At 33.4% G+C, this 16826-nt stretch overlaps 1 protein-coding gene across 1 annotated transcript; it reads left to right on the top strand.

The window, feature by feature from the left end:
* Positions 1 to 1786: 1786 nt before the first annotated feature.
* On the top strand, positions 1787 to 6780 carry LOC140802985 (zinc finger protein VAR3, chloroplastic-like). The gene is made up of 5 exons (XM_073158648.1): positions 1787 to 2285; positions 3843 to 3960; positions 4499 to 4770; positions 5085 to 5183; positions 5284 to 6780. The coding sequence occupies exons 1-5, from the start codon at positions 1852 to 1854 to the stop codon at positions 6545 to 6547; spliced, it is 2187 nt and encodes a 728-aa protein (XP_073014749.1). The 5' UTR covers positions 1787 to 1851; the 3' UTR covers positions 6548 to 6780.
* Positions 6781 to 16826: the final 10046 nt, after the last annotated feature.

The raw sequence follows: 16826 nt of genomic DNA, 5'->3' as shown, positions 1-16826 counted from the left end.
TATAGTAATAATTTTTAAAAAAAAAATTGGGGGGGCCGTGACCCCTCCTGGTCATATGGTGAATCCGCCACTAAGTCTTCCTGAATAAGCTGTACAAATTTCAGCTAAATCCAATGCTCAGATTACCGAAAACGGCCTTCGCAAGCACACTGTGTAGATTGAGCAAGAAACCAACCACCTCTATTCGTCGTCTAGAAATTGCCCCCTACCGTGACCTCCTTCCGAGGTAGTGCATAACATACATGCGAATGACACCACCCGAACTGGAATTATCTCGGTCAATTTATAAATGTTGCATGCCGTAGAGTCCTCGTGAAATTCTATTGATAAAGTTATAATGAAACTCTACTATTAGAGTCATTTTGAAACTCTAATATTAAAGTTTTCCTCAAACTCTACTATTAAACTCCTTCAGAAACTCTACAATTAGAGTCCTCCGAAAACTTATACTTTCGACCACTTCCAGTTTGCTGACACTAATCGAGAGTATAGTCAGAAACTATTGACTCGAGCGTTATAGTGTCTTCGTCGAGCATCTCCCAATGCTATTCTCTTTGTTTTGTGATACATGTAACAACCCACAAAATTTGTTCTTTGGACCCATTTGAGTATTAGCGTGTCACCCGGATCTCTGTGAAATACCCAAATTTTCTCTATTAGGGTAATATCGTTTTTAGGCCACATCACCATTATTATATGTGGATGAATTAATCTCATAGAATGGAACATAACAAAATGTATGGAATTAATATATATATATATATTAATATATATATATATATATATATATATATATATATATATATAAAATGTATTAAAAATAATATTATTGTAGCTAAAATCTCCAACACCGCATATCTAAAAGTGGGCTAATTGCACCGGTGCCCCCTATAAAATCGTCATAACCTAAAACTTCCTATGAAATTTTGATCAGCTGTGATGCCCTACCATTTTTTTATTTAATATCTTACTGCCCCTGAACTCACTTGTAATATATTTATCATTATGAAATTCTCGATACAACAAAGTCCACAGTGAGTTTTATCTATGTTATTTTGAAATTATCGATATATATATATATACTGTTCTAAAAAATCCGCTTAAATTTGAAGCTCGACAAAAACGCTCCACTTCAGAGAAAAGCGGTTAAACTCTAGTTTGACGCGTAATTAAAACGTTTAATTAAGTGTGTTTAAGCACAATTAATCGTATTTATTTATTTTTAAATTTTTTAGTTCGAAGATATGTCTTTTTATTTTAAAATAATAAATTAAGTTTATAATTTAGATGTTATTTTTTAATTTTAATGATGATTAAGCATATCTGATAATGATTTGACAAATATTTAACATTTTTTTAATGTGATCTAATTGCAAAAAAAAAAAAAAAAAGATTGTAATTTTGAGATTTTTATGCTTTTATAAATATGAGAATTAATGCATCAGACTTAAATTTATCATATTTATGTATTATTTTATCTATTTATTAGTTTGAGATAATTACAATTACACTAAAGATAAAAAAACGTTTTTTCGCCCTTAAGTCTGTGCTAATCTCGCTTAAGTTTGAAAAGTTTGGAGCTCGACATTCACACTTCGGGACGCTTCACACTTTTTAGAACTTTGTTTTCCAGTCTGATTATTAAGGTAATATTTTGTTTCCACAATATAAAGGTAAATATAGATAAGTTTTAAGAAAAAAAAAAAAAAAAAAAAGGTTTATATATATATAATTTTGATATAATAGCGTCCACTGTGAAATCTTTGTGAAGTATATATTTAGCAGTCTAAAACCCTTTGATAAATTTTGACGCACACACCTGTCAACAGATTTAAGCCACTCACCACCGGAATGGGCGGCGCCACCAGATTCATCACCCTCCTTGCCTCCCCATTCCCACCTCTCCGACCATCCCTTCTCCTCCTCCGCCACCGCCTCTCTACTCTCACTACCTCTACCCTCCGCCCTTCCACTCTCTCCTCCTCTCACAAGACCAAATCCCGCACTTCTGACCTAGTCAGTTCATTCCACTCTCAACCCAACAATAGCGCTTACAATCCCAACTTATCCGACACCTCCCGGCAACATCACAACCACCCCTGGCCTGAATGGACTCATTTTCTCAATTTTTTGTCAGATAGACAGGGTTGGTCGGCTCCTAGCCCTGTGGACTTGAAAATACCTCCTGAGGATGCGTTTGTTATGTACGAGGAATTGCCTGACGATTTCGTACTTGCTGCTTCTAATTGCTTGGCTTTTGCTCGGGGCAGACCGAACCTTCTTGGGTTTGTTCTCTTTTCCTGTTTAGTTTTAGTAACACCGGCGAAATGTAAAATGGCTCATTTGGTCGTGTTTCCCAGAAAGTGAACTTCGAAATGGTTTCACAATTATGTTTTGGAGACCTGCATTTTGTTTTCTGAGATTTTATTTCGATAAAGTATTGTTGGACCGTGATGGTTTCACATTTAATTGTTTTAGCCCATTACCTGGCTACCACTATATACCATTCCTAATTAAAAACCTTATTAGGAACCATTGAAGCGTTCACGGTAGACTGTTGGGATACAAGATAGTGTAAGTGATGTACTCGGATAAAAATTGTTGAGAAGGATGGTAGGTGTTCCGCTTTTAAGTTAAATACAATTGCAGAAATGTGTATGGATGGGGTAAATGCAATGGTTGTAGTGTTATATGTGCTAAATAAATGCATCAAATGCCAGTAGAAATACAAGTAGACATGTCTACTTGTAGTGGACAAAATGGACAAAGTGTGGCAAAAACCGGAAGTCAACATTGTTGTTTTCAATGATATGATCATATCCACTAAAGTACTTAAATAAATCCACCAACAATGGAAGAACTAGGCACTCACTAATACGCTGACAATGGTAGATACGGAGTAAAACTTTGTGGTCATTTGATTGCATATATTGTTCATTTTATATTAATTGTCAACCGAATACCCACAAACCATACATACAAATCAGAGTGACTGCACAGCAAAAAATCTGTATAAAAGTTTCACAGCAAAAAATCTGTATAAAAGTTTCCTGTTGGTTGATTTAGTTCCATATATTGTTACAGTAACCCCATAAAAACAACTAAAATCCAGGTCACAATGAATGCACAATATTTCATCAGAAACATGTTGGATATGTAGTAACCATCTCCAAACACCAATTTCCGAGTTAGAGTATTTCTTGCATTTGATTTGATAGAATAATATGAGGAAACAGCTTACAGTAAGAAATTCTTACCTCATATTTGCTACAACTATAAGAGATGGACACAAGCAACCTACAAGATCCCTTTACGTGATTAATTTTTTCCACGAGTTGGGGATGGATGTTTGCCGGCGAAACAACACGGTTTTTAATTTGGTAAAGGTAGAAACTGGTTGTCCATTATTTTGTTTAATCAAGTGAAAAATGCGTCCTTTTAATTACAAACCATTTTATGCTTCACTTTTTGAAAGGCACAAACAAATGGACTCTTCATGTATCTACTGTCATATGGAGGACTTTTTCTATGTGCCTTTGTGTTGGATGCATTGGGATAAGACCATTGTTGAAGATTTTTTTAGTATCAAGGACAATCTGAATATGTCAAAGAACTCAAGAAATGTTATTCTTATGGCTGTTAATATTGATATATTAATTGATTATGGACTTTTGGTCGGTTTAAATACTTTTACAACAAAGGTATTTCGGAATTCATAGCTTTGATCAACTTCACGCCATCTACAATGTGCGGAGTGACTAACCTTTGGTTATAGAATGAGAGTAACTCCTTCCAAATCACATTTCCTTCATGACTTAATATATATTTGACATTGAAATCAGATTGCTTTCAAGAAGGAACATTGAAGCAGTTGTTTCAAATGGAACTCCCTTTTTATTTAAAAGTGCGCTCGACTGTGCAAGGAGGATGAGGGCATTTCTAGGAACTGATCAAGGCAATGTAAGTGGATTGGTACTATCGTTTTCCTATGTTAAATTCAAACATGTAGATTATTAAGTTAATTGCAAAGGACAATTCTCCCTAGTGCTAGTTTTGTATGCAATCTTCATAATGAATATTGTTGGTGGATTAGGCATGTGTTTGTGTCATTGAGGTCTTATATGAGACAATAATGTCTGCTTTAGTTGAAGCAACAATTTTATTCTCATAATGAACTTCTTTATAATCAATTCCATTTTTTTGTGCAAAATTAATATGCCAAGAAGTGGAAGTAGTTAATGTATGTACAATTTATCATGTATTTCTGAGTGTAATGGATATTAATTATATTTGGACCAGAAACTCATTGCACTCATCATGTTCTTTGCCTGAAGCGGTTCAATCCACCATTAAGTAATATCTGATCATTTCTCTTGACTGCGCTTTTATGCATATGAACTCTTCAATTCATTGGAATTTTGAATTTGAACACAGTGCTTAATATTTTTGTCTTTTGAAACTGGTTTATATTTGTCTTTGAATGGACTGCTGATTTCAGGTGTCAGAATATGATAACGCAACCACAATTGATTTAATGAAGTATATAATCAGTTATGCAAGCAATCCAACTGTTTCTTCTGGGAAGAATGGTTTGTATAGTAGGGAACTTGTTGATTCATCCATCCGGAATCTGTTGCATGAGCTGGGTGCTATAAGCGGGACAGGTCACTCTCCTGCTCAAGAGCAACAGTTGTCAGGCAGATACGGACAAACACCAAGGCCACTTGGACGAAATATTGAAATGAAGAGAGGTGACTGGGTGTGCTCAAAGTAAGTGTATCTGCTCTTGTGTTTACTCAGGGACGCAAATGAACCGAATTGAGCCATATAGCATTCATATTATCTTATTCGAGCTCGAGCTAGAAAATGTTTAGTCGACTCAAATCTAACAAAATTAATAATTTAGAATCATGTTAAAGTTTATATCCAGATGTGGTTCATTTGTGTGCGCTAAATTACCAAATCTGTAATAAGTAAAGGAATCAAGCGCAACTCGTTACTTTTTGCTCGGTCTTCAAGCGTACCAAACAGATAATGCTGCATTAACAATATATTGCCTCTTTTCAACTTGTCTATTTTGACAGATGCAATTTCATGAACTTCGCAAGAAACATGAAATGTCTTGAATGTGAAGAACCCAGACCAAAGAAACAGCTAACTGGAGGGGAGTGGGATTGCCCTCAGTAAGAATTGTTTTATTTCACAGCTATGTTGAAGCTATTAGCTATGAACAACCTCAAACCTTGTTATTTGTAAAATGACAATCAAGATTCTTTATCGCAGATGCAATTTCTTTAATTATGGAAGGAATTTGGTTTGCTTGAGATGTGACTGCAGAAGACCCGGTGCCCCTTTACTTAATGCCACTAACTCTGGATCAGGCTCGGGTTATAATGGGGATTATCAATTCAAAGCCAATATAGATAGTAGAATGGTTGAGAATGGAGGGGAGCTGAATCAATTTTCGGAAATTACCCCTCGAGATTCAGATGTTGAGGATTTGAAAATCCTACCGATCAGAAACCAAGTAACTGTTTCATCAGTGGCCAGGAATCAAGGTACGGTCAGCAGTGAGGCTCAGCCTTTCTCTGGGAATTTTCAGTTTCCAAAAGATTCAGGTGGCGACAGTAGAGTGAACGAGCAGTCTGAAAAGTCAGAAAACTGGTTTAAGAAAGTGGTAGATCTGTATGATGACAAGGACTTGCCTAGTACAATTTCCGATGAGGACTTTACTGCAATGATGCCGACACGCAAGGGAGAAAACCGATTTGTTGTCACCCAGAATAAGGATCGTTCTCTAACTTCACCCAAGTACAAAAGACAGGTAGCTTTGGATCAAGCAAAGGATTCAAACTTTGTTCCTTTTGTTCCATTCCCTCCTGGCTACTTTGCTAGAAAGGAAACAGAACAACCTGATGACCTAGATTCATCGGGAAAAATTACAAGCAACAACTCTTCCCAAAAAGTATCGATAGAAACAGAAAATTTCGACAGCTCTAGACTTATTTCGGTGCCTACAAAAGAAGACAAAACAGTGAGGTCGGAGAATTCTGTTTTTGCTAATAAGTTTATGGTTGATACAAGTACCGAGCCCGGGAGGGATAACCCACCAACAAGCACAAAATCTTCACATTTGTCAGATAATATTGTGACACCTCCCTATTCGAGCCCTGATCAAAGCTCCCACTCTATCAATAATAATCCGGGGAAACCGAAAATGTCTGAATGTGAGGATGTTCGAAGTAGCTGGACAGGAAAGAGCTTGGAGGGGTCGGCTGTGAAGGAACCTGATCCTCTAGACATGTCGGAAGAGGCGAAAGCTGAAAGGTGGTTCAAACGTGCTGCACAAATAAAGGATATTTCTGAACTTAGCCAGATCCCAGATGAAGATTTCCCCTCGATAATGCCAATGCGGAAAGGTGTGAACAGGTTTGTTGTGAGCAAGAGGAAAACGCCCCTCGAGAGGAGGCTGACATCCCAGCAATATAGGAGAAGTCTACCTATTGTGAGTACTGATCAGGTGAGAAATGAAACTGATAATAGTTAAAAAAAATAAAAAAAAAAATCGAACTTGTTTTAGAAAATTTGATCTCTATAGTTTGTTTATACATTTAGTGAAATTGTGTTGTCTCACTTTTCAAGTTAAAGAATGATGGAAAATTCTACTGCTCTGAAATAGATCTAGTCGCATGTTATGTTTCGGTTGGATTTATGTATTCTATTGAATGTATTCATTTCTATGATGAAAAGGGTATTAAAAACAGTAAAAATTCGGTTTTAGAGCCTTGGAATTTTGTTTATCTGACTCATAAGCTTGGAGTTTGTTGAGATAAAACAAAATCACAAGTTTTTTTATTGCAGACAAAAAAACTCAAGCCACTTGCGATAAAGAACTATGGCAATGATATACTGTATTCCATTGTGTCCAAAATCAAATCAACTTTTCAAAAGCTAAGAGCAAGAAGTCACAACGAGCAAAGAAGAATTAAATGGAAATTTAATGATATGTACGGCGACGGATAGCGATAATTCCATTCCATCATACTTATTTTACGCACTTTACATCTTTCCCAACCTTTTATCTAAATGTTACTTGTTAATTGTTGCTTGATTTGAATATATCACAAATACTAGTCAAACCAGACTGCTTCTTTGTGATTAGTCTCTCTCTAAACTCTAATATGATTCAAAAATACATATATGGGAAAATTGTGAATTTGGTCTTATATATGGATTATTTCACCCTACCCCTGCAGGCCTGCAGGGGTACATCCAAGGGTCAGAATTTTTCTGGCCCAATTTTTTTTTTTAATTTTTTTATTCCCTATGATATGAATCTCAATCCTTGGATACTAAGGTGTGGGCACTGCTCCCCACACCCAGGATCGAACATTCCCTTATATATTTGTCTATTTGTGATTTTAGTAATTTATATCAATATTTTATAACCGGTGATTGAACCCAGTCTACTTTAAAATAGTGCTTCAACAAGTGAGACCGACAAACTGTTATATTATATAAAATATTAATATAATATAAATAAAATATTTTAAATTTGAAAATATTAAAGGTGAGTATAAATATATATAAAAAACATTAAACGGTATATTAAAGGTGAATATAAATATGTAAAAAAACATTTACCACCGTTTAAAATCTAAACAACAACATACATATAGTCAAAATATCAAATATAATTATATGTATATTTTTTTAAAACGAAAAAATCAAATAAGTTCTCATAATACTAAAAAAATATTTTCAACAAATTTCAAAATTCAAAAAAAAAAAATCATCATTATATATATATATATATATATATATATATATATATAATAACTTAAACAATCCTACAATTTTAATTTAAATTTATTAAATATAAGAAATAGCTAAATTGTTAAAAAAAATTAACTGGTTTTTAACTGGTTCATTTGTTCATGATCGTTCCAACCGGTTCTTGATTGAGTTTATCCTCAAAATGATTTTTGAATGTGGTTCGTACCATATCTTTGGCCGATTTCTCACGGGTCAAATCGGTCGGTGCAGTTCAATCGATATGTCTGGTCTATTTTAAAAAAAAAATTCTATATTATCAAAATTCAATATTATTTTATTTTTTTAATTTTACTTATATTTTTTTACATAAAGCTAAATTGATGTTGTCATGATATTGATGTGTTCAATGTTATAAAAAATGATTAACATTAAAATATATACGGCCATATGACCACATGAAGGAGTAAATAATAAAAAAACATATATTATCAAAATTACAATTTTACAATCATATTATAAGTTAAACTTATCGATACTGACAATTATCTAAAAAATTGAAAGTTGATAGGGATATATATGGTTATGTTTTGAACAAATCAATGTTGAAAATAATTACTTGGGCCCCTACCTCAGGAAAAAGAAACTTTTCTATGTGCTGGCAATTTCTAAAAAGCTACATTTTCTTACGAATTGGTGAAATTTTGTAGGGATTTGTTTTTTTTTTTTTTTTTAAAGTAAAATTTGTTATGTCTACAATTTTGAGTTCGGTATCGATTTTTCGAAGTATCTGTATATAGGAGGTGCTTATAACTTTTAGACAAAAACTTACGTAAAACGGTTTCACGTGTCGTATTTTGTGAGACAGATTTTTTATTTGGATCATGTGGGGACCCGGACGCTAATCACATTCTAAATCATAATTACGACTAATTAATCAATTAGATAAACATGGTCTAAATTTTTTTCTCAAATTATACAGCGGAAACGTAATGTAATTAAATTCAAATTACATATTAAACATAACATACCATTATTGTATAATCTACAATAATCCGACTAGGTTCAACTACAAGTCAGTGCTGAATCCTAAGTTGCTTCAAAGCCCGGATCTCCACGCTATCTAGTCCAGCCTCGTTCTCTTCTTGACCCTGATCCTAGCCCACCTGTTGCCATGCACACATACAAAACAAGACAACAGCCGGATAACTCCGGTGAGATATAAAAATCCCAGTATAAATCATGTATACATGCTATCATATGAACAATATAAAAGCATATATCCAAATCATATCATATATCAAAATCATGATATAAATCCATAACAAGAATAAATCATATTCTATACATGCACCCTGATCAGGAACATAAATCGATATCCAGAATAAATTCTATTCTAAGCATGTACCAGTATCAGGATCATCAAGGGACATGAACCATCTTCAGGAACATAAATTAACATCCCTCAATACAAGTCAATATCACTGTCACTCAAACTCGTGACTCTACGTTTTAGACTAGACTCAATCCTAGTCTAGGGATCTCGGTTTCCAGAAGTTGGCATTCTATATCGATCAACAGTAATAGGAGAACTCCTATCCACATCGACAGGGTATTGATCAACAGTATTAGAAGAAGCCCTAATTCTATCCACATTGATATGATATCGATCACCAGTAATAGAAGAAGCCCTGATCCTATCCACATCGATATAACATCGATCAACAGTAATAGTAGGAACTATGAATCTATCCACATCGATATAACATCGATCAATAGTAATAGTAGGAACTATGAATCTATCCACATCGATATGATATCAATCACCAGTAATAGGAGAAGCTATACATCTATCCACATCGATATAATATCAATCAACAGTAATAGAAGAAGCTATCAATCTATCCACATCGATAACCAAACATCCAGTGACAGACTTTGGCACCACCGCCAATACACTATCTTATGATATCGTGCAATGTGCCCGTGGCGATCCCGTCACGATCAGGCACTTCTGTCACAAGATTACTCGACGAATACCTGCTGTCTATATCTCAAGAGAACAAGTAATCTAATACCTATTATCTATATATCAAGAGAACAAGTATATCAATCAAATACATGCAAATATCAATGCAATAAAGTAAAGTATGTGATTTAGAGGAACTCGAGTCCAACCTCACTCGAGTTGTGCAATCCCAACTCAACATTAATTTATACCTTTATCTTCTCGCTCAGAAGACGAAGAAGAAGTCCCGACTCTATCTCGGTCCATTCCCAAATCTGGTAATAACAATTGAATAGGTATAATATCAATAATCAACTCAATTCAATACCTGTTCCGATCATTACTCAATCACAATACAATCTGATCAATGTCAATCGACATACGGTACCATAATACAATCCAAATCAATACCAAATCTGATCGATATCAATTAACTGATGTTTTGACGGCATAACGATACTGTCTCAATAACCCCGTCAGTCCAGACATCACAGATATAATACCAGACTTCGTAATCAATATCAATACCAGTCATAATCTCAAAAACAATACAAATCTGATATGAAATCTCAGTCAAATCGACTCCGAAAATCATAACAATTACATAATCAGTCTGTTTCTCAATCTGACTTCGAGTCTATGATGTTTAACATGACAAGAACATCATATATGAATTCTATTCAATTCTGACAACAGCATAATTTCAAAGCATATGAAAACGTAGCAAAACTTACGTCAAGTTGTAGCCTACGTTGATAGGAACTCGGTACTGTACTCAGATTCAAAATCAGATGGACGGATTTCACAGAATCGCAAATCTAAAAGGCGTAAGAATTTTTGAATGATTTTTCGATTCCTTCCGACTGAATTTATCAATGTTTGTACATATATATATCTATATACATACACATTTGCATGTAAGTGACCAAGTGGCAATTTCTCATTTTGCATGACTGGCGCTCGGGCGGTTAAAATGTACCGCTCGAGCGCGGAGCCTTCTGTGCGGAACTACGCTTATAATCCATTGGCGCTCGGGCGGTAATTCTTTACCGCTCGGGCGCCATGTTCTGTCCCAATCTTCCACTTATGGGATACTGGCGCTCGGCTTCTTCATAATTCAAAAGCCAATTCCAACGTGTCCCTTTAGATGATATTAATTAATCCATAAATCATTTCAGATTAATCTCAGATTACGTAATTATACCCAAATCATTTCAGATTACAGTAATCAAATTCTCGGGCATTACAGATCATCCATGAAAAGTATTACTTGTTATGCTAAAAATATTATTTTTTATTGTGAATATCGGTAGGGTTGACCCGTCTCACTAGAGACCTACTCTAACTTTTTATGTTATTTGTATGAATATGTTTCTTGTGAAATTGTCTCACGAGTCCATATCCATGAGACAGGTTGATCCGATCCATATTTTTTTATGAAAAGTACTTGTGATTTTCACAAGAGTTTTTGTATATTTGTATTTTTTTTAAACATATGGAAGTATCGAATTAAACATATATTCTAAAATAATAATTACTATATATGAATAATACAAATATGTTGAAAAATATATTTAAAATGTGTGTATTGAATATTTGAATGTTGAATATTTGAATGTTGAAAATAAGAGTTGTAAATATTGAAAATTAGTGTGTGATGATGTAGGTAATGATGTATTTTATTTTTTGGATTATGTGTAATGAAACTCTATAAATAGATATCTCATTTGTGAAGAAAATTACAATTGAGTAGAGAGAAAAATATTATAAAGTGTGTAGTTTGGTAATTTTGAGAGTTTGAGATTTTTACTTTTTACCATAAATTTTTACTTTTTCACAACACGTTATAAGCACGAAGCTCTAAAAGTCCTACATACTTTTCCAAGCTCCAAACAGAAGAAAAAGGTAACAAAAGTAATAATATTTATTTTACTGTTATTTATTTATTGTGTATTTATTTAATATACAATATAATTTTATTATTAGAAATAATAAAAATAAATTTTTCATAAACTTGTTATAAATCCTGGGAGAATGTTAAGACGACATCCCACACTCCCGGTAAGGGATACGACAAGTATAAAAGCCTATAAGGTTTTTAAACAAAATAAATTATGACACTCATTATAATATTATGATATGATATACATAAATTTAAACATGTCTAATATTATATATACCATATTATTACCATAAAATTATACAAATACATACCTTTATTTTTTTGTACACCAACGGTCATAAATAGTAAAAAAAACGGCTAGTTTTTGCCCTATAAATATGATCTCACAAACACATTCAATCACTCCAACTTTCTCTTCATCTCTAAAAATTATTCATCATCAAATTTTTCGAAGAAAAAAAAAGATGGCTTTCTCAAGGATATTTTTAATTATTTTGGTTATCATACTCACGAGTCTTGTATTTATCGGAGAATATCCTCCTCGTGCGTTTTCTTTATTTTTACAAATACTTGTACTTGTTGTTTTATCCGTTACTTTGTATTGCAATATTTATTAACTAATAAAATGCATCGTAATTTTTTTTTAGTACCACCATGTCAAATTTAACAAAGCTCGAATTTGTTGTGCTCGACATCACGGGAAAGAATTATATGCCATGGACTCTAGATGTAGAAATGCATCTTGAGTCATTGGGTCTAAGCGAGACCATTAAAGAAAATGACATATGCACGTCACAAGAAAAGGCAAGAGCCATGATATTTTTGCGTCGACATCTCGACGATGGATTGAAATGTGAATATCTGACTGAAAAAATTCCCATGGCTTTGTGGAAGGGATTAAAAGAAAGATTCGAACATATAAGAGAAGTTATACTTCTAACCGCCCGGGATGAATGAAATACATTGAGATTCCAAGACTTTAAAAAAGTCAGTGATTACAATTCGGCGATGTATAGAATAATCTCGCAATTAAAATTTTGTGGACATGAGGTCACAGAATCTGAGATTCTTGAAAAAACATTTTCCACGTTTCATGCATCAAATATTACTCTACAGCAACAATATAGAGTACGTGGATTCGCGAGATATTCTGAACTCATCGCCTGTCTTCTTGTGGCAGAAAAAAACAACGAGCTATTAATGAGAAATCATCAGTCCCAACCCACTGGATCAACAGCATTTCCAGAAGTAAATGCTGTAAGTAAAAATGAATTTAAACCTGGAAACCAAAATCAAATTCAAAGACAAGGTTTTGGTCGAGATCGAGGTCGTGGACGTGGACGTGGACGTGGAATTGGTCGTGGTCGTGGACGCGGCCGTGGTTTTGAAAATAATAGAGATAGTTATTTTTATAACTCATCTCAAAAGAGCGTCCCAAACAATCCACTGAAAAGGCATCATGAGAATACAAGTGGTAATGAGAATCATTCAAAAAGATATGAAAGTTCTTGTTACAGATGTGGTACTCCAGGGCATTGGTCCAAAGTTTGTCGAGCCCCTGAGCACCTTTGTAAACTTTATAAAGAATCATTAAAGGGGAAAGAAAAGGAGACCAACTTCACTGAACGCAGTGACCGTTGCAGTGATTCAACTCATTTTGATGCTGATGATTTTATGAATGATTTCTCTGGAAATGATCAATATGTTGGTGGGATAGAAATGAACAATATTGATGCTGCAGATTTTCTCAACGATTTCTCTGAAAATGAACAATATAATGGTAGAATATAAATGTAAAATAATTTATTTTTCATGTATTCATAGAATAATGTTTTATTGTATAATTATGATATGTGTTATATTTAAATATATATTGCCATTAATTTATTTCATTGCATATTTTTTTGAAGTTCAAATATGGAAAATGCTATGAGCAAAGCTGAAGTTTGCATACCCGATAGTGGTACAACGCATACTATCCTCCGAGATAAAAGATATTTCTTGGAAGTTGGAACTAAAACCAACAAAAACAACGGTGAATACAATATCAGGTCCTGTAGACTTGATTAAAGGATGTGGTAAAACACAATTTTTGTTACCTAATGGTACACAATTTTTGATCAATGATGCTTTATATTCACCACAATCGAAAAGAAATTTGTTGAGTTTTAATGATATATATTCCCATGGGTATGATACTCAAACAATGAATGAAGGGAATGAGAAATATATGTGTCTTATCACATATAAATCAGGAAAGAAATATGTGATTGAAAAACTACCAATGCTCCCTATTGGATTGCATTATACACATATAAGTCCTATTGAATCAAACATGGTAGTTGATAATTCTTCGATATTAACCAATTGGCATGATCGATTGGGACATCCTGGTTCAACAATGATGCGAAGAATTATAGAAAATACACATGGTCATCCACTGAAAGACCAGAAGATCTTTCAGAATAATAAGTTTCAATGTAAAGCATGTTCTCTCGGAAAACTTATTATAAGACCATCACCAGTCAAAATCCAAACTGAATCACCTGTTTCTTGAACGTATTCAGGGTGATATTTGTGGACCAATCCATCCACCATGTGGACCATTCAGATACTTTATGGTATTGATTGATGCCTCCAGCAGATGGTCACATGTATGTTTATTGTCAACTCGAAATGTTGCATTTGCAAGATTACTTGCTCAAATAATAAAATTGAGGAATCAGTTTCCCGATTATACAATCAAGAAAATTAGACTTGATAATGCTGGTGAATTTACTTCTTAGACTTTCAATGATTATTGTATGTCTATGGGAATCATTGTTGAGCATCATGTTGCTCATGTACATACACAGAATGGATTGGCTGAATCATTGATTAAACGTCTGCAAATGATTGCTAGACCAATGATTATGAAAACAAAGCTCCATATTTCTATATGGGGACATGCAATTTTACATGCTGCTTCATTAATTCGCATCAGACCAAGTGCATATCATAAATACTCCCCATTACAGCTTGCATTTGGTAAAGAACCAGACATTTCTCATCTGAGAATTTTTGGATGTATGGTGTATGTGCCTATTGCACCACCACAACGAAAGAAAATGGGACCTCAAAGAAAGGTTGGAATTTATATCGGTTATGATAGTCCATCAATCATTCGATATCTTGAACCTCAGACAGGCGACGTGTTCACAGCACGTTTTGCTGATTGTCATTTTAATGAGGAAATATTCCCAATGTTAGGGGGAGAACAGAAACATACCGAAAAGGAAATTACATGGTATGTATCATCATTGTTACATCTGGATCCAAGAACAAAACAATGTGAAAAAGATGTACAACAAATTGTACACTTGCAAAGAATAGCAAATCAAATACCAGATGCATTTGCAGACACAAAAGGGGTAACTAAATCATATATACATGCTGCAAATGCCCCTGCTCGAATTGAAATTCCAAATAAACAAATGGAAGATACTCATGATGTCATTAAACGCCTGAAGCGTGGAAGGCCAGTCGGTTCCAAGGATAAAAATCCTCGAAAAAGAAAATTCATAGAGAAACACAATGATCACAAAATAAAGAATGATGTTTCTGAAGAAACACATGATGATCACAAAATAAAAAATGGTGTTCCTGAAGAAACACATGATGATGAAAATGTTCTGTCAGAACCACAAACTGACGAGAATCATGAAATCTCTATCAATTACATTAATACTGAAAAAATATGGAACCGAAAAGATATAGATGAAATTGATGATATATTTTCTTATAATGCGGCAATCGACATCATAAATGATAACGAAGATCATGAACCAAAATTTTTTGGTGAATGTAAAAATCGACAGGATTGGATAAAATGGAAAGATGTCATCCAGGTTGAATTAGATTCGCTAAATAAACGTAATGTTTTTGGACCTATAGTCCTTACACGTGAAGGTGTAAAACCTGTTGGATACAAATGGGTTTTTATTCGAAAGCGAAATGAGAAAAATGAAATAGTAAGATATAAAGCTCGACTTGTTGCACAAGGTTTTTCTCAAAGGCCTGGAATTGATTATGAAGAAACGTATTCTCCTGTGATTAGGGGTGAGCAAAAATTCGGTTAAACCGATTTAACCGACCGAACCGAATTAATTCGGAAATTCGGTTCGGTTAATTCGATTAATTCGGTTTCGAAATTTTCAAAAATCGGTTAATTCGGTTAATTCGGTTCGGTTTCGATTTTTGTAAAAAAATATCGGTTTAACCGAATTAACCGAATTATTAAATAAATAATTTTGATTTTATTTTATTATGTTTTTATTTATAATTTATAATATTTTTATATTTAATATTGTATATTATAATTAAATTTTTTACGAATAAAGTGTTTTATTATGATTAAAATAGAATATTAATTATTAATTTTATGTATAATTTTTAAAATTTTAATTTTTTTAGAATATTAATTATTAATTTTATATATAATTTTTAAAATTTAAATTTTTTTTAAAAAAATCGGTTATTTCGGTTACCGACTGAAATAACCGATTTTAATTCGGTTCAGTTAATTCGGTTTTTGTGAAAATTCGGTTCGGTTCGGTTAGTCTAAAAATTTTCGGTTAAATCGGTTTTCGGTTAATTCGGTTCGGTTTTTAACCGAATTAACCGAATACTCACCCCTACCTGTGATGGATGCAATTACGTTTTGGTATTTGATTAGCTTGGCAGTATCTGAAAATTTAGAAATGAGTCTTATGGATGTTGTTACAGCTTACTTATATGGATCACTTGATAGTAATACATATATATATATATATATATGAAAATCCCTGAAGGATTTAAGATGCCTGAAGCATAAAGTTAAAAACCCAGGGAATGTTATTCTGTGAAATTACAAAGATCATTATATGGGTTAAAGCAATCAGGTCGAATGTGGTATAATCGACTAAGTGATCACTTGATGAAAAAGGGATATGTAAATAATTCAATATGCCCTTGTGTTTTCATTAAGAAAACAACATCCAGATGCGTAATTATTGCTGTATATGTTGATGATTTAAACATCATTGGAACGAATAAGGAAATTCAAGAAGTTGTGTCATACTTGAAGGAAGAATTTGAAATGAAGGATCTTGGAAAAACCAAGTA

The sequence above is a fragment of the Primulina eburnea genome, chromosome 10 (assembly GCF_022965805.1).
Source record: "Primulina eburnea isolate SZY01 chromosome 10, ASM2296580v1, whole genome shotgun sequence".
Classification (NCBI taxonomy): Eukaryota; Viridiplantae; Streptophyta; class Magnoliopsida; order Lamiales; family Gesneriaceae; genus Primulina; species Primulina eburnea.
Note: the sequence above shows the minus strand (reverse complement) of the source record. Positions and strands in the feature narration are given on the sequence as shown.

What these genes read in the sequence shown, in the direction of transcription:
- LOC140802985 (XM_073158648.1), top strand. Translation starts at nt 1,852, where the DNA reads ATGGGCGGCGCCACCAGATTCATCACCCTCCTTGCCTCCCCATTCCCA. An exon ending in GGTGACTGGGTGTGCTCAAA is followed by an intron (nt 4,771 to 5,084) that starts GTAAGTGTATCT and finishes CTATTTTGACAG; the next exon opens with ATGCAATTTCATGAACTTCG. An exon ending in GGGGAGTGGGATTGCCCTCA is followed by an intron (nt 5,184 to 5,283) that starts GTAAGAATTGTT and finishes TCTTTATCGCAG; the next exon opens with ATGCAATTTCTTTAATTATG.